This window comes from Barbus barbus, assembly GCF_936440315.1.
Source record: "Barbus barbus genome assembly, chromosome: 9".
NCBI lineage: Eukaryota > Metazoa > Chordata > Actinopteri > Cypriniformes > Cyprinidae > Barbus > Barbus barbus.
This window is the reverse complement of record NC_136737.1, coordinates 20,528,605-20,547,933: the sequence shown is the minus strand read 5'-3', so window position 1 is coordinate 20,547,933 and position 19,329 is coordinate 20,528,605. Positions and strand designations below refer to the sequence as shown.

General features: G+C 33.2%; 1 protein-coding gene across 2 annotated transcripts in view; it reads right to left on the bottom strand.

The window, feature by feature from the left end:
• Nucleotides 1-19,329, bottom strand: part of LOC306875372 (rho guanine nucleotide exchange factor 18-like) — a 50,996-nt gene that overhangs the window by 22,507 nt on the left and 9,160 nt on the right. For both annotated transcript variants that reach the window (XM_079425881.1, XM_079425882.1), the window contains exons 9-12: nucleotides 18,888-18,999; nucleotides 17,658-17,871; nucleotides 9,492-9,556; nucleotides 9,248-9,302 (exon numbers count right to left, since the gene is read on the bottom strand). In XM_079425881.1, the coding sequence (XP_079282007.1) occupies nucleotides 9,248-9,302; nucleotides 9,492-9,556; nucleotides 17,658-17,871; nucleotides 18,888-18,999 (446 nt within the window). The remainder of the gene's footprint in view (nucleotides 1-9,247; nucleotides 9,303-9,491; nucleotides 9,557-17,657; nucleotides 17,872-18,887; nucleotides 19,000-19,329) is intronic.

Genomic DNA, 19,329 nt, shown 5'->3' with positions numbered 1-19,329 from the left:
CAAAAATAATGACTTTATTCAACAATTCTTCTCCCCTGAGTTACTGCCTTCCGCCATTTTGGAGAGTAGCATGACGCATGCGTAATCAGCGTTGTTTATATTCAGGGGAAAAAGTGCGCGCATGCAGGATCAGAAAGCTCTCGGATCAAAAATTTGTGTTCTGAAGATGAACGAAAGTCGTACGGGTTTGGAACGACATGAGGATGAGGAAAAAGCCAAGCTCAGATTTAAAAATAGACAGTGCATTTTTAATACTCATGTGACAAGCATGTATGCAAATGATGTCAGTAGGCTATAATCGATTATGGTCTATTACTGCATCGATGCAGAATTGTCCACATCCACATGGTGATGCATCGATTAATTTCGACACCCCTATAAAAAAATAGGTTAAGAAAATAAAACTGTCGCACATGCAATTGAACACTTGATTAGTGTTGCTTTCATCAACGAAAATTATGACTAAATATCGTCGTCAACGAACCTTTATCAGGTGACGAAAACTAGACAAGATGCAACGTAAATGCTGGTCATGTGACGATGACTATAATTAAATATATAATGCAATATTGTTGACTAATAAAAACGAGACTAAATGTGGTTTACAAAATAAAGACTATGCTAAAATGTCTCTTCATTTTCGTTGACCAAAACGAGACGAAAATAAATGTTATAACGTTATTTTGTCTCGTTTAGTCGCGTTATTATTAGGCGTGTTCGACTTGAAGTAGCGCTGTGCAGATTGATCAGTTTAGACAAAGTACCGCGAGAGCGTTTCGAAAGCATAAGGATCCGCCTGCTCTCTTATCTCTCTTGTGGTACTTTGATGTCATACACTGATCATTCTTCACAGCACCGCTTCAAGTCGAACGCGCCCATTATTATTTTGTGTCTCACTTCAGGGGCTGCATCAGACGTCACTTCCTCAAGCCCCACTCGTGGCATTATTTAGAAGATGACAACAAACATGTTAACATGCTTGGTTGGTAAAATAAATGTTGTAAATTCAAATCAGAGCGTCTTCCGTGTCTGGAATAGTGTATTCTTGAGTCTATAAGGTAACAATAATATAATAATATAACTTTGTTTGAAATGGGTTTGGCTAAAAGAAAATTTTGTTTCGTCTGTACTAGGTACTTATACTATATTGACTGGGTTAAATAGAATTGCATTACTAAAAAGAGACTAAAATACAATTTTCATTGACTAAAACTAGACTAAATGTCATCAGTTTTCGTCGACTAAAACTAGACTAAAATAGTCATGGTTAATTCTAGTGATCGACCGATATTGATTTTTTTATAACCGATACCAATTATTTGCATGTTTATGTGCCCGATACCCGATATGCAGAACTGATATTTATTTACTGTTATAAAGTAAATAAATGACTGCATGAAGTAAGTCCATACTTCACTTTGGTTTTTCCTCCTTTCAGTCATCTTAACAAAAAATGTTTTGAGAATTAGCAGTCTTTCATGCAGGGCTCTAGACTCATTCTTCCCACTGATCTCACTTTTGCGACTAACTTTCTCAGTTGGTTGCACGACCACATAATTTGGTTGCAATTTGTTTGTTTTTTTTGCACATTTGAACATTTGATTAATCAATGCATGCTGATTAACCTTTATCATAGTTTATAGTTATTTGGTAACGAAAGTGTTCAACATTCAACTCGTTCTTTTTCATCGGTATTATTTGTGATTTAAATTTTGTGAACAGGAATTCCTTTTTTCGTGCACTTTCACTTTCAAATTTGCGATCTTGGTGTCACATTTTACAAGAAAAGATAATTGTCTGTTTTGCTTACATCTATACAGACTAAAACAAAAGATCGATTCATTGTTATTCTTAATTAAAAAGCACAACAACAACAATAAAACAGTACGTTGACAATGACAAACTAGCTTACATAACATTTACTAACAAAAACGAATAAGACGAGGCATAGGACAGGACACATCACATGCTGTCTTATATACCGAGTATATTACAGAATGTTTAGCAAACTCTGAGGAAGCAAATAAATTATTATTATTTTTTTTTAATTAAGGAAAGCCTCCATAGCATAACGTGAGGTAAACAGCAAAGATAACAAGCTTCTCAAAACGAAAACAAAAAGAAAAGTAAAACTAAACTGGCTGTCACTGACAGGACTTGCATGTTTTTTCTACAAGAACACCAGCATGTTCACCTTCTCTGGTTTAAGAAGCGGTCTTTTACTTTAGTTTGAAAACAAAATCCTCCATTGCGCTCGGTCCACGACACGCACCTTTGCACTCGTGCTGACGCAGAGTATAAACCAGGCTCTACCCTCGAAGCGCTCGCGCTGAAAGCACCTCTCTTCACGTGATCAGTGAAATCTGACTCCTGCTATAATGTGCTGCGGCTGGCAGCGCGCGCTGTATGAAGCAGACGCTTTGGAGCAGCGCAGACCATGCACAGATGCGAGCACGTCAAATTTTAACTCGCAAAAAATTCTCATTTTGGTCGCAGTCTAGAGCCCTGTCATGTTAAATTTAATCTTCCTATTACAACAATAAAAAACATTTTATTTATAAAAAGCTTTAGCAGCAACACTAATATTAGCAGTAAGCAAAATAAACATAGAATGTCTAATGTTTTCAAATGGAGAAAATAAATAAAGGACACGAGTCATATCAACTTCATTTTTAACTACAGTTTTAGTAGGTTTATAAGCTGTTTAATAGGCTAAAGAGTGAAGAATAATTCACTGGATAATGTTAATTCACGGAATAATATTCTCTGAAATATTGGAATATAACAACGATTGTATTTTATTGCATTTTATTGGCATGCTCTAAATTATGCTGCTGACAGCGTGGTTTATCTATGCATCTGCACAGAACTATAGGCTACTCAAACTGCGATCGATTGCAGAGAATTTCCATAGAGTTGTATTAATTTAGATGTTTATAAACAAAATAATGGTTCTATAGTAAGTGTTAATACAATTTAGGGTGCTTCAAAAAAGTGAATCTTGTTAAAAGTTACATGCAGTGGCCGTGCTGAGCATTGAGCATCAACCGCTGAGTGAACTGTAATATGAAAGCGGCTTCACGAGACTAATGATGAGCATATAGACAACAGAGAGAGAATTCAATTCAGTGCTTTTATTTCCAACATGCGCTGATTCATGGCTGTGTTATTTAATTCAGGCAAAGTTATATCTTTATAGGGACAGGGCTTGACAGAGTATCTTATTTATCATATTTCTTAGAGCCAAGTTGCATAAACTGTATATCAGGCATTTATGTAATACATCTAATTTGTGCATTAATGACTGTAATATTAAATAGTTTACTAACTACAGCAAATCAAGTACCTGCACGCCGTTGTTGTTGTCTCGTCTCCCCTCAGATGCGCTGCAATTGCGATCCTCTCAAAACGGCCACAAGATGGCGATGTTTATCGGTGAATCCGATATTACAAAACTGATATCCGATTATGGAAAAATTCTTAAATATCGGGAAAATATCGGCAAATCGATATATCGGTCGATCTCTAGTTAATTCTGACTAAAATAAGACTAAAATGCTCCGACTTTTAGTTGACTGAAACTTGACTAGACTAAAAAGAGTATGAACGTGACTAAAACTAATAAAAACTCAAATTAAAACAGGCCGCCAAAAACAACACTACACTTAATACGCTCTCTCACAAACAAAATATTTGGGAAATTCAGTTTACTAAATTGATTTGTTCGAGTGAATACTTCAAACGAGCCAATTCAAAAATGATTCACTAGCTTAAAAATGATTCACTGACTCAAAAATGCAAAAAACGATTTACCAATTCAACAACGATTCACTAATCCAAATATGATTTAGCCTTTCAAAAATGATTCACAAATTCATTTGACTCCCAATCCTGATGCCTGTGACAATTTACACTTAAATTACAATTTTATAGCATAAATAAATGTAAAACAATATGCTTTTTTCTTAAATATTTTAATTTATCATTCATTACCAAGTCTTCTGGATTTGTTGGTGATATTTAGTGTAAATAACTTGTTTTAATTGCTATGAAAACAATTCAGATAACATGATTTGAAATCACAGTGTCCCCTTAAATAAATGAATGCCCCATTAAACAAATCCAATATTAACCCCCGTTACCTTGTAGCGTTTTTCAACAGCGACTTGACTTCACACAGGGGCGTAGATTACGCGGGGGACGTGTCCCCCCCACTTTTTATAAAAAGTAAATTCGTCCCCGGATTTTTCATCGGACAGTTGTGTTCTCGACAAGTTGAGGTTTTAGTGGAGCAATGTATATAAATGCAGAATTATTTAAAATTCAAAGAGATAATTTATACATGACGTTTACGTTTCCATGGCAATCAGTCACTCAGTTTGTGACGTCACGACATGCCCAGGCTCGCGCCCGCGGTCCCGCGCTGTATCCATCATTCATTAGAGGTCGAGATGAGTTCAAAGCGGCAAGAAACTCTTCACTCCTTTTTTACGAAGAGGTCAAGAAGCGTAAGTTGGCATGTGGGATCCGAATAGTGTTGCACAATGTTGAGTTACTCTGCCTATTGCTCTTGCTGAATAATTAGCAAGTTTTGATGTTCATTATATGGAGAAATAAAAAGCTGCCTGGACAAACATGCACTTATTTATTTTCAGTGTATTTTTCCATAACTCTTTTGTAACGTCTTTTATTTTAACACGTATGCATGTTATCAGAACCCTTCAAATAAGAATAAAGATCATGTTGAACTGAGATTTTATAGCGTTTGCAGCATTGTGACATGTTTAACTCTGCCAATACCCTCCATGATGTATTTCAATCAAGTCTGCAAGCACTGATCTGATACAGGATCGATCTTCATTTAGGGGTGCTCTGTCATTATTGCACTAATTTTACGTTTTTATGTGTTGTCAAGAATGAACAAGAAACAGTCAGCCTAGGTTTATTAGAGCAGAATCAGGACGACACGCAAGAAATACAAACTTCACAACCGTATTTTTGTATTTCCGTATTTTTGTACGGTTGTATTTCGCAAGAAATACAACCTGGATTTTATGTTTCTAAATGAAACATGGTTAGAAGACAGCTGCAGTGCAACAGTCCTTAATGAAACAGCCCCTCCTAACTTTAATTTTATAAGTGTCTGCAGGACTGTTAGGAGAGGTGGAGGTGTAGCTGCTCTGTTTAAAGATGTTTATCAGTGCAAGCAAATGTCATTTGGTCAGTATTTGTCTTTTGAACACCTAGGTATTGTGCTGAAAGGTGCTCCACGCACCCTGTTTATCATTATTTACAGGCCTCCAAAATATTCTCCAGCCTTTGTTGATGAGTTCACTGAACTGTTATCAATGATTTCCTTAGAGTTTGACTGTTTTGCTATTGCAGGGGATTTTAATATTCACATAGATAATGCAGAAATCAAAACTACAAAAGAAATTATAACTATTTTAAACACTTTTGACCTGAGTCAGCATGTGCACGGACCCACACACAATCGTGGACACACTCTAGATTTACTCATCAGTAGAGGTCTAAACATTTCATCCATTGTAATTAAGGATGTAGCACTATCTGATCACTTCTGTATTTTCTTTGATATATTGATCTCAGTCACCACTGAATCTAGATCTGTCTCTATCAGTAAGAGATGCATTAATGAGAACACAAGTGCGCTATTTATGAAGGCAATATCATTAACACCAAGCATTTCTGCAGACCCTGTTGATCTTCTCCTGGAGTCATTTAACTCAAAAATTAAGAATGTTATTGATGATATTGCCCCGATAAAGGTCAGCAAGAAGACGGGGAAACAGAAATCAATTTGGAGAAAATCAACAGCAGTTCAGAGCATGAAAAGACAATGCAGAAAAGCGGAGCGGATGTGGCGGAAGACGAAACTTGAAGTTCACTATAGCATCTATAAAGACAGCCTTCATGCTTTCAATGTGGAACTAGCCACAGCTAGACAGACTTTCTTTTCAAACCATATAAACAGTAACTTAAACAACACTCACACTCTTTTTGCGACTGTTGAGAGACTGACAAACCCCCCCAAGTCAGATTCCCAGTGAAATGCTCTCCGACAGCAAATGCAATGAGTTTGCTTCCTTCTTTTCTTTAATATCAGAAAGGCGATTGGCACATCCTCAAGTTATGCAGAGGTCACACAGATTCGACCGCAATTTCAAAAAGAAGTGACTATGTGTGTTTTAAAAAAAAATTTATAACAAAATTTTGGAAGAAATAGTACAGCACCTTAAATCTTCAACCTGCTATCTTGACACACTTCCCACATCCTTTTTCAAAAATGTGCTTAACTGTTTAGAAGCTGATCTCTTAGACTCACTTCTTTCTGGGACTTTTCCAAACTCCCTTAAAACTGCAGTTGTTAAACCCTTTCTGAAAAAGCGCAATCTTGATAACACCATGTTGAGCAACTATAGACCCATATCAAATCTTCCTTTCATAGGTAAGATTATTGAAAAGGTAGTTTTTAATCAGCTGAACAACTACTTAAATTCAAATGGATATCTGGACAATTTTCAATCTGGTTTCCGAGCACATCACAGCATAGAGACAGCACTCATTAAGATAATAAATTATATTCGCCTCAATTCTGATTCTGGCAAAATATCAGTGCTGGTACTACTAGATCTTAGTGCTGCGTTTGACACTGTCGATCATAACATACTCTTAGAGAGACTGGAAAACTGGGTCGGGCTTTCTGGGATGGCACTCAAATGGTTCAGATCATACTTAGAAGGGAGAGGTTATTATGTGAGTATAGGAGAGCATACGTCTAAGTGGACGGCCATGACATGTGGAGTCCCACAAGGCTCAATTCTTGCACCGCTCTTGTTTAGCCTGTATATGCTCCCACTAAGTCAGATAATGATGAAGAACCAAATTGCCTATCACAGCTATGCTGATGATACCCAGATTTACCTAGCCTTATCTCCAAATGACTACAGCCCCATTGACTCCCTCTGCCAATGCATTGATGAAATTAACAGTTGGATGTGCCAGAACTTTCTTCAGTTAAACAAGGAGAAAACTGAAAACAAAGATGAAGTTCTCAAGGTGAATGCATACCTTGACTCTAGGGTCAAACAACTAAAAATCAAGTCAAGAATCTTGGCGTGATTCTGGAGACAGACCTTAGTTTCAGTAGTCATGTCAAAGCAGTAACTAAATCAGCATACTATCATCTCAAAAACATTGCAAGAATTAGATGTTTTGTTTCCAGTCAAGACTTGGAGAAACTTGTTCATGCCTTTATCACCAGCAGGGTGGATTACTGTAATGGTCTCCTCACCGGCCTTCCCAAGAAGACCATTAGACAGCTGCAGCTCATCCAGAATGCTGCTGCCAGGATTCTGACTAGAACCAGAAAATCTGAGCATATCACACCAGTCCTCAGGTCCTTACACTGGCTTCCAGTTACATTTAGGATTGATTTTAAAGTACTTTTACTTGTTTATAAGTCACTCAATGGCCCAGGACCTAAATATATTGCTGATATGCTCACTGAATATAAACCGAACAGACCACTCAGATCATTAGGATCGAGTCAGTTAGAAATACCAAGGGTTCACACAAAACAAGGGGAGTCTGCTTTTAGCTATTATGCGGCCTGCAGTTGGAACCAGCTTCCAGAAGAGATCAGATGTGCTAAAACATTAGCCACATTTAAATCAAGACTCAAAACTCATCTGTTTAACTGCATTTGAATGAGCACTGTGCTATATGTCCGAACTGACTGCAATGAATTTTATGTATAATCATTTTCTTTAAATTCATTTTAAATCAATTTCTATATCATCTTAAATTTCCTTGTTTTTATTATTTTTATTTCCATGTTTTTATTGATTTTTAATGTCTATTTCACTTTCTTTTATGTAAAGCACTTTGAATTACCACTGTGTATGAAATGTGCGCAATAAATAAACTTGCCTTGCCTTGCCTTCACAGCTGAGAAGAACTGATAGTGTTTTTTAACACCTGGCTGGTTTTACATTGTATAAAATATATTAATACACAATCGTTTGTAGGATTATATATGGACCAATCATAGAAAACACATAATTAGTCAAATATAGAAGAATAAAAAATAACATTAGTATGATGAACAACTTCTCAGCTATCATTTTTAACTACAGTATGTAATTATTAGCTTGCATATTGGTTCTTTATTAGTATTTAAGCACATATTAATTCTGTATTCTTCATGACCATTCTGCATCCCATAATCCTAAACTTAACAACTACAACGACTACCTTACAAGCTATTAATAAGCAGTAAATAAAGAGATTATTGAAGTAAAAGTCATAGTTAATAGTGAATGTGTTCCCCATTCTAAAGTGTTAAAAAATAATTTAGGATACAAATGATTGGTTATTGTCCAGCAGTGTATTTAATGTGTTATTTTCTTCTGTATGTCACTATTCCCTGTATGCACATGTTTCAAACACTACTTTATTTGCTGTAGACAGAGGCAAAAGTGAATTCAGAGATGAGAGTGAATGAGGCAGAGAGTTTCAGTGAGGCTTCAGAGGTAAAGATTATTTACAGCATTGTCTATGATAAGATACTTCTTTTAACATAGACTAATCAGACTAATGTATAATAGAACAGAACAGAATAAAGGAGTATGTGAATGTGCAAGTATCCATTACTGTGTGCCATGTACTCTACATACAACACACACAAAATACAATCTGAAATATGTCAACAATAGTACCCTTATAAGGACATCTTTGTAACTTATACTCAAAAAGGTGCATATTAGTGCATTAGAGTACCAATATGTACCGTAATGTACAACTATGAAACTTTTTGGGGTAAATAAGGTACAAAGATGTGCTTTTAAGGGTACTGTCCCAGTGACAAGCTGTTGTATTTCTTTCTTTTTCTTTTTTCTATCTTTCTTTCCTTCTATTTTATAATCATATATAATAATATAATCATAAAGCATATTAAGCAAAAAGGTATGATTAAAAATAAAACCTGTCAATTAGACAAGGGTTAACTGAAAACAAAACAACAACAAAAAAACAGGTATAACACTAGACATTCCGTCCCCCCCACTTTTGAAATGATGGCTACGCCCCTGACTTCACATACAAACATTTACTACAAAATTGTTTCACAAAGTCTTCGGCATCAACATGAGTAAACAAACTCTGATCATCTAATCAATGAACATCAAACACAACACACAAAAAATAAGTCGCTAAAACTGCTTACCTTGACTACGCGACTGAGCTGCAGCGTTTGATGTCCTCTGCGTCGAGTCTTTTGTCTGCGAATAACAAACATGTTTTTACAAACACAGTGACCAGCTTAGTTTATCATTTACAACAAAGCGCACCCTGCCACTCCTTTGAACAAAGATCAACACTTTTATTGTCTGTAAGAACATAATTCGTCTGATTCAAACAAACAGAGTGAAGTCTGTTCCACTAAAAGTCTAAATGTGAACGAATCTTACCTTGTTATTGCTGCTACACTCGGGCAGCAGGTTCTTGCAGCTCTTGTGGACGTTGACAGCGCAGTCTAATGTCCAAACACAGATCACAGCGGTGGCGAGAGGGAAAGGTTAGTGCTTTCCTTATCAAAACCAGTTTATCAGACTGTCCTGTAAACTGAATTTACATGTGAAGGGGAGGACTTGAAGAACAGGGGCGGCTGTCATAACATACTAACTACGGGACAGTTATGTTTCACAATGCGGCTTTCATTGTAAAAGAATATCAAAGAAGTAACAGTTGAAACACACTAATCAATCTGGGAGATATTTGTATTTAAAAAAAGCATAGTCGGATATGAAACGTTTTTCTCCATAACGTTGTTTTTGTTTTTTTTGCCAGCAAGCCAACTATCTGTGCAGGTTTATCGGGGGTAAAGAGCTTCAGAAGTGCTCATTATCCATTCAAAAGACCTCTGGTGCATCCCTGCGGGCCATTTTCCACTTTTCACCCCACAAAGTGAACAATTCCATCCATTTAGCTATGAACCTAAATAGAAACACAGCAAACTGAGGCTCTGATCAATGCCTGCTGCTTCACAGGACCTCCAGAGCAGAAAACACTGATAAACTTCATGTTATACAACATACCTTTAAGATACTTTATTCCATAGAAACATAAAAACGGACAAATTTGTGACATAAAATCCAATAGTCCGTGACTACTGGCTTTGATGACGTTTGCATGAAATGCTAGCATGAATGTTGAATTTCCAGTAGACATATTCATTTAAATATACTTTAATTCTTTCTCATCCAGTTTGCAAGGTATTTTTTTTTTTATCCAATACAATGCTCTAAAAAATTAAAATGTCCCTTCGGTTTATACTAACTGCTAGCATCTAGCCATAGCACGCTGCTTGGATAATTACTCAACAACCAAATAACAATCATTCATACTCGCGTAAGAAAAGTGTAGATTAATTAAAAAGCTCAAAACAAGGATGGAAATAAATTTGATCACTGCATTATTTAGATCATTAAACAACTCAGCATAAACCGTAGCATGAATAATAATAATTATAAAAAAATATATATATATTTGTTATTAAAATATTCATAATTCATTAATTAAATAGTTCATAAGTTGTTATTAATAAATAAATAATTCATAAGTCTTGTTTGTATAAAGAAGTTCTTGAATCAAAAATGTAAATAAATAAATACAGATAAATAATAATAATAATATAATAATAAATACAAACTAAATAAATAAAATACAGAGGTTAAAAAAAAATTAACTGAACCTCTTTTATCCATATAATTTAACGGATATAAACATAGCATTAATTATATTAGATAATACTATTTTTATATTAGAATATTAATAATGTACACAAATTAAAGGGTTAGTTCACACTTTAATACAAATAAAACAGAAGTAAATAAAAAACTATATCCATTCTCCATATCAGACATAAATATGGCATTAATTATATAAGCTTTATATAAGCTAAAAATATTATTATAGTAGAATTATTATATTTGAATATTCATAATGCATAATATTATTTAAAAAAAAAACAGAAGTAAAAACACTTCAATCTAACAGTTATCAGACACAAATGACCTAGTACTAATCATAAAATCGCCATATCAGTTATCAGACATAAACATGGCCTTAATTAGTTTAGATAATAATGTTATATTGGAATATTAATAATGCACACAAATGAATACAAATAAAACAGAATAAAAAAAAAAAACTATTCTCAATATCAGTTATCAGACACAAAAATGATCTATTAACAATCATTAAATTTAGTCGTAGTTGATCTCTATTCTTTAATAATCATCATGTTAATAAATAATTAAAAAATAATTATATACATATATATATATATATATCTATATTTCTTTTTTATTATTATTATTTTTTTTTTTTTTTCAAATTTAAAATCTTTAAAAAATGCTCTTTTTAAAATGTTTGAGAACCATAAATAATATATTATAAAATAAAACTAGCGGATCACATTTAAATAAGTTCAAGTAAACCCTTCAAATGTATCCAGTCCAGACCAGCATAAACTGTAAGAGGCAGAATTCCAAAATCCCATTTGTTTTAGCAGTTCAGCAAGCCTCTGTAATTCTTAGTCAGTAATAAACGGAAATAAAACACCTCTGCCTGTGACCAACATTAAGGAAGTCAAGAGACAGGCTGTGTTCAAAGCACATTTAGCTCAACGTCAAGATCAAACAAACGTCTAATGACTTTCTGGAACGTCAGATACAGCTGAATACGGAACAGGAACTAGAAAGTCGCTCGACAAGGATCATTAATAATCCTGTTATCACATCACATGGTCCACCCGCTGGAATGTGAACGTGAACCGAACGCAGGGTGTTAGGTATTTATCTCCCGCTCTGAGCCTGGGTCATTAAAGCACAGCTCCAGAGGAGCCGACGGGACGGTGTACCTGACCGCGCTCAGGCATGCGGAGGAGGAGAATCTGGACAAATGCAATTAACAGCATGTGACCATCCAGTTTAGGACAGCTCCATCAGGACAGGAGGATCTCAAACTCCACAATTCCTCCATAAACAGACCAAAAGTGCTTAGAAACGTCAACAAAACCACAAGAATTACACGGTCAACAGCAAGGAAACAAACTCTTCAGTATTAAATGAGTCATATTTGTTGTTTCCAGCTTCTGTATCACAAAATAACAATTTTCAGAACAATGCAAGACTGAATTAACCATTGATAAGATAGGATGAAATATTCAACACCTTGCTGTATTTAAACAAATTTAATGTTTAATCAACACCAAAATATTCTAATTAAATGTATAATTTTGTCAAACTTCTTATATTTATTTAGGCAAGCATCACTATTACTATTCCACTTTAGTAATTAGTTTACTTTTTTTTTTTTTTCAGATTTCAAAACAAATTTTTGGATTTTTTTTCCAGATTTGCATAAAAAATGGAATAAATAATGACAATAATTTTAAATATTCATGTCTATTGATATACTATAATAATAATTTTCTTAAAATCAGTTCTACATCTCTGTTAATTGCAGGAAACATTATCTGCATTGTAAATAAAAACTTAAATAATACAATAATTAAATAATATACTTAATATAATACAATATAACAATAAAATAATGAAAGTTTCATGAAAACTATAATGTAATGTTATATATTAATATATAATTCATTATTATTTTAAATAAAAATAAATGTAAATAAATAAAAATATAAAATAAATGCATTATTTTTGTGCAGTAACAAAACTAATTATTTAACTGTTTATTTATTTATTCTTTTTTTACTTTCGTCTTTACTTTTTTTACAATAACAATTATACTATGACAACAGACAGATGCATTGTGATTATTTTAATTATTATGCACTGCAAAATAGATAACAATAAACATTTTTCATGAACTGTTGTGTAATATAATATATCTTATTTTTATAGTCTAAATTATATTTTTAATAATACAATGAAAAATAAATGTATTATAAGCAAATTTATTGCTAAATCAGGAGCAAAATATATTTAAACAAATGCTACAACTTTATATTTCATCACTATTACTATTCACTTTTACTACTTTTTTATTTACTTATTGTTTTAGGTTTAAACATACTTTTATAACCTACTAGACTTACAGTTTTGTCTGGTGGACAATAAAACTAGCAAACAACAAGAGACAACACTGAGAACACCCTAGCAACCACATAACAACCAGCCAGAACACCCTAGCAACCACATAACAACCAGCCAGAACACCCTAGCAACCACATAACAACCAGCCAGAACACCCTAGCAACCACATAACAACTGCCAGAACACCTTAGCAACTCATTCTGGTGGCAACTTGACGTAATTATTGATCAGCTGGGTCTTACATTGTAATGTTTACATGTTAAATATTTGTGCTACTCAGTGTATTGCAATTAGCGAAATGAACGACTATGATAAATAAATGAAGGTGTGTGATAAATAAACCGTCTGTGAGTGTGACTGAAGTCCTGCATAACACTGACCTGGTTGACTAGCCAATGAAACCCAAAACAATGGCCAGCTGACCTCTGAGCCAGCAACTGAGCCAACCTTCAGTTATTTGAACGCAACTGTCAGTCATAAAGTTAAAAAGAGCCACCTGTAGCTGACCATTAACCTCCACGACGTAAAAGAGCCGCCGTTTGTAGAGAGTTTGAAGGTGTTTTAGCGGCTCAGTGTTTATTAGCTTTGTTAGCAAACACCTGTTGCTCTGAACAAACTCACCGCTTATGATGCCGTTGACGCGCGTTACGAGCTCACCATCTCAAACATCACTCTGGTTTCTATAACAGCCACTCAAAAACACACAACAAATCACCTGGCAACCTAAAAAAAAAAAAAAAAAAAAGCAGCGCCAATCGCGATTGCTGGATGTAGATGGACTGTCCCAGCTCCGCGCCGCGCGGGATTGTGGGACTGGAGGCGCATTCCACAGGCTGTGAGTCCCACATTTAAAGCGACAGGCGCGAATTTGGAGTGGGTTGGATGTTTTTGTGAGTCAATAAATAATAAAATAAATTATATATACATATATATATATATATATATTACAACATAACTAAATTTAATTTATATATACAAAATTTAAAGTAAGACTCAATATCCATATAAGGGTCACATTTATTTTACACACCAAAAATAAACAGTTTACAAAATCAAAACAAATAACAAAAACAAAAATATATTTTTAGATGTATTATATATATATATATATATATATATATATATATATATAATACATCTAAAAATATATTTTATAACTATAATAATATCTATTATTATAATATCTTCTATACATCTTCATATATTTTTATATAATCATGAATGAGAATCTGTTCACCCGTCCATCATTTTATCCATTCATTCACAAAAAGAAAACTGTAAAAAAGGGGAAAATATATACAAAGGAATTGTTTGTTTGTGTGTAACCAACGAATGAATGAATAAATAAACAAACAAACAAATAAATAAATGTGATCCATGCAGGATTTTTGGAATTTACTTTCCAGAATATATATATATTTATATATATCAACATGCATATATTTTCACATTTTTCCATGAATCATGATACTGGATAAGATTTTAAAAACAAGTTTCAGTTTAGTTTCAATAGTTTAAAAAAATACATATCTATTCAGCTCATTTTAGCAATTCACCAATGTAGATAAGTATAAAAAAATATAATTTTTTTATACTTATCTACATTGGTGAATAAAACTAACAAACAACAAGAGACAACACTGAGAACACCCTAGCAACCACACCCTAGCAACCATATATATATATATTTATTTTATTATAATTTTTTTTTTAAACAGAAATAGTTTTTTGGTGTGTAAAATAAATGTGACCCTTATATGGATATTGAGTCTTACTTTATATTTTTTTATGTTGTAATATAAATATTTAATACACCAATATAGATCACTAAATTATGGGGGGGGGGAGGGGGAGTATTAAAAATAAATAAATATATAATTTTTATTTAAGTGTAAGCAAACAAACAAACACATAAATGAACAAACAAACAAATAAACAACAAAGGTTTTTGGGATTTTCTTAAAGATATTTTATTTTTTCTGTTATATATAGTATATATATATATATATATATATATATATATATATATATAGATATAAAAATTGCGAAATATACATAATAGCTGCTATACGTTTCCACTGTTATAACGTCCATCAGAAGTCAGTTGATGGCATATGATGGCGCATTAGTGGTCTAGTGTAATATTTCAAGGTCACACCAGTGATTACTTTATGTCTCCTGTAATAAACTGAACTGGTGAATGATCATGACTGGTTAAAGAGAGAATTCCTCCTCTGAAGCCTGAAGTCTAAGGAAATACATCAGCATGACTTGTTTAATAAGCAGTGCCATGCAAGGAGTCATATATATAATATTTATATATATATATACAAATATAGTCGCCGCTAAATGGCTTTAAATTTACAGCTTGGACTTGATGAGTGTGCTTTTGTAACTCTGAATAAATGCATGAGTCACTCTTGAGACACGCAGTGTTGGGGAGTAACTAGTTACATGCAACAGAATTACGTAATTTAATTACAAAATAAAAGTAACTGTAATCAGTCACAGTTACTGAGAAAAAATATGTAATTAAATTACAGTTATTTATGAAAATGTTAAGGATTACAAAGGGGGTTGTATCTGATTTTTTTCACACACACTCCCATATACCGATTTCATTGATTTGATAACTGCAAATCGCAACCATCTGAAATAAAAGTTTTTGTTTATATAATTTGTGTGTGTGTGCTGTGTATATTTATTACGTATATATTAAGACACACACATACAGTATATATTTCGAAAATATTTACATATATTTATATATATTTTTATATATTTATATTTTTATATCATATATTTACATATAAATATATACATGCATGTGTGTGTACTTATATATACATAATAAATATACACAGTACACACACATATATATATATATAATTATAATTTTATATTTTTATAAATTTTAAATATTTGATTATATTATATATTAACACTGATTTTTATGAAATACAAATGAAACACTGATTCAAAGAATACAAATTAAGCTAGAAATAAGCAAAAATGAATGTCTATCTTTTGAGTTAATGTACTCTAAATGAATGTACTCTAAAAAAATCAAATTTTAAAGTTGTTATTTGAAAGAATAGAATATGAGGGGATTTCCCACAGCATTAAGGGCCTTAAAGTAACGGAGCATAACAAACAAATGAACTACAGCAACACTTTTGTTTCTCCTTTTCTGTAAAGTCTCGCACCCAGCCGACATTGACAAAGCACTGCATATAAAAAGAAGGTTTCCTAAAATAGGGAAATAAATAGTCAACAAATGAACTCATAGTTTCTAAATAAGCATCTTCAGGGACTTACTGAGACAACTTGTGACTTGACTTGAAGTGACACTAATGGTAAACTCCAATGTAGTGCTGAATAAATACTTTAACAAATAAACAAGCAAATCTAAATAAATAAACCGATAAATATATAAACATATATTTTATATATGTTTATACATATAAACATAACATATTTTTCTTAATATATACATGCATGTGTTTGTATTTATATATACTAGTGCTGTCGAACCATTAATCTCATCCAAAATAAAAGTTTTTGTTTACATAATATATGTGTGTGTACTGTATATATATATTTCAGAAAAATGTTATGTTTATATATTAAATATATTTATATATAATTTAAATGATATGAATATAAATATATACATGTAAATAAATGTACATATTTTCAAAATATATACTGTATGTGTGTATATTTATATTTACATAAAAAATTGACAAAGTATACACATTTATTATGTAAACAAAAACGTTTATTTTGGATGCAATTAATCGTGATTAATCGCTTGACAGCACTAATATATACATAATAAATATACACAGTATGTAAACAAAAACTTTTATTATGGATGGGATAAATCGCGATTGATCGTTTGACAGCACTAATTAGAAATAAAAAATAAAAAATAAACAATTCTAATAACGACCATCTGAATTTTGGGTGAACTGTCCCTTTAAGTCTCAAGTGTGTGCTCTTGTAAACTCCCTCAGTCACTAGAACCCTGATAAAATCAAACTAGCTCATCTGTACGCAGACCCGCAGTTCCCCGCAGAGCAAAGCAGGTTGCAAAACAGCCAAAGCTCGAGCTACGCTGTGTCACGTGACAGTTTGAGTCAGTGGGTCAATCGCCTGATGGTTTATCACAGATCACAATCTAGAGCAGGGGTCACCAAGTTCAGTCCTGGAGGGCCGGTGTCCTGCAGAGTTTAGCTCCAACCCTAATAAACACACCTGAACCTGCTAATCAAGGTCTTATACTTGAAACTTCCAGGCAGGTGTGTTGAGGCAAGTTGGAGCTAAACTATGCAGGACACCGGCCCTCCAGGACCAAGTTTGATGACCTCTGATCTAGAGAAACCCCATGAAAGATGCAAGAGCCCCGTGAAAACTGCGAGCAGCGTGGGGTTGAATGTGACATGCGCTGTGGTGGAAGCGGAGCGCCGCGTGGAGCAGGTGTGTTTGTGGTCGTGTGTTACTCACTCAAACACTGCAGGCCATGCTTCCTCTGCAGGGTCTTGCTGCACAGTGAACATGTCGCCCAGGTGGAGAACGAGCCAGGCACGAGCTGGTGGCCGCTCACACTACGCCGCCGCACTTTCTCACGCTCGCGCATCTCTTTCTCTTTCTCTTTCTCTTTGTCCTTCTCTCTCTCTCTGCTTTTCTCTTTCTGCTGCTCTTTGTCTCTGGGCTTACCCTGAAAACAGAGGAATCAAGAGACGTGTAGCGTTACCTTGTGACAGTTAGCAAAAATACAGAAAAAAACTATTTTACAAAACAGGTCCAGGTTGTATTTCACCTAAAAGTAAAGTTAAAAAAACAAACAAACAAACAAATAAATAAATAAAATTATATATAATTTTGTAGATATATATAATTCTCTGTATAATTAGATTTTATTTACAAAAATAATAAAAATAAATAAATTTTTATTAAATATGAATTGCGACTGGATAAATTTAGGGATATAATTTATGGTTTTTCTTTATTATTATTATTATCATGAAAAAGTCACTTTTCCAACAAATCTATTAATTCGATCAATACTGTGATGCAAAATAAATAAACTACTGCTGTCAAACAATTAATCGCGATTAATCGCATGTAAAATAAAGGTTTTTGTTTACATCAAATTATTATTACTATGATGAAAAAATGAATAAATAAATATATGTAATATATATTATTATTATTATTATTTTTAACATTTAATTTAATTATAGGGAAGAGTGAGGATTTAAAATGGATTTAAACTTTTTTATTATCCATTTCCCAGCAAATGTACTTTTTTGTGTGCATTTCATAAATATTTTACTCTTGTTTTGCAGAACTAATATAGGAAAAGCATATAAATAAGTCCTAAAAATAGACTAACCCTAACATTTTACAATATATCAGCTATATAACCAAAATAATTAGATATATCTGCATCAGCTGATCAGTGTTTTAAAAAAAAAAATTGATTAATTAACTTATTGTGTGTTTTATTTTTTAAAATACAGTATACAATTGGAACATTGTCTAGTTCAAAGATCAGGTCAGAACTTCCCCAATTGTCTGCATGGGTGAGTTCAGTGTCTCTCTACATTCAAGAAAAGGAGGAAGTTGCAGAGACGCAGAAGTTGCTGCGAAGTTCAACAGAAATGGACATTATTTTTATTTTTCACATGGTCCGAGCGAGCATGAGTGATGACAGCATGTGTGTGTAACTACTTTGTCTTTGTTGAAGGATCCGGTCATGCGGTTCTTCAGTGAGCTCAGAGTCCGCTTGACTTTGGTGCCTTTTTCCGGACGCTCTGGTCTTTCCTCCTCTTCCTCATCATTACTACAAAAACCAACATCAAACCAATTTAAAATTCAAAAGATTTCCAGAGAACAAGAGTATATCCAAGTGATTATTATATGTGACCCTGAAGCACAAAACCAGTCTTAAGTCGCTGGGGTATATTTGTAGCAGTAGCCAAAAATACATTGTATGGGTCAAAATTATCCTTTTTTTTTATGCCAAAAATCATTAGGATATTAAGTAAAGATCATGTTCCATGAAGCTATTTTGTACATTTCTTACCGTAATATGCATTGATAAGAACTTCATTTGGACAACTTTAAAGGCGATTTTCTCAGTTTTTAGATTTTTTTGCACCCTCAGATTCCA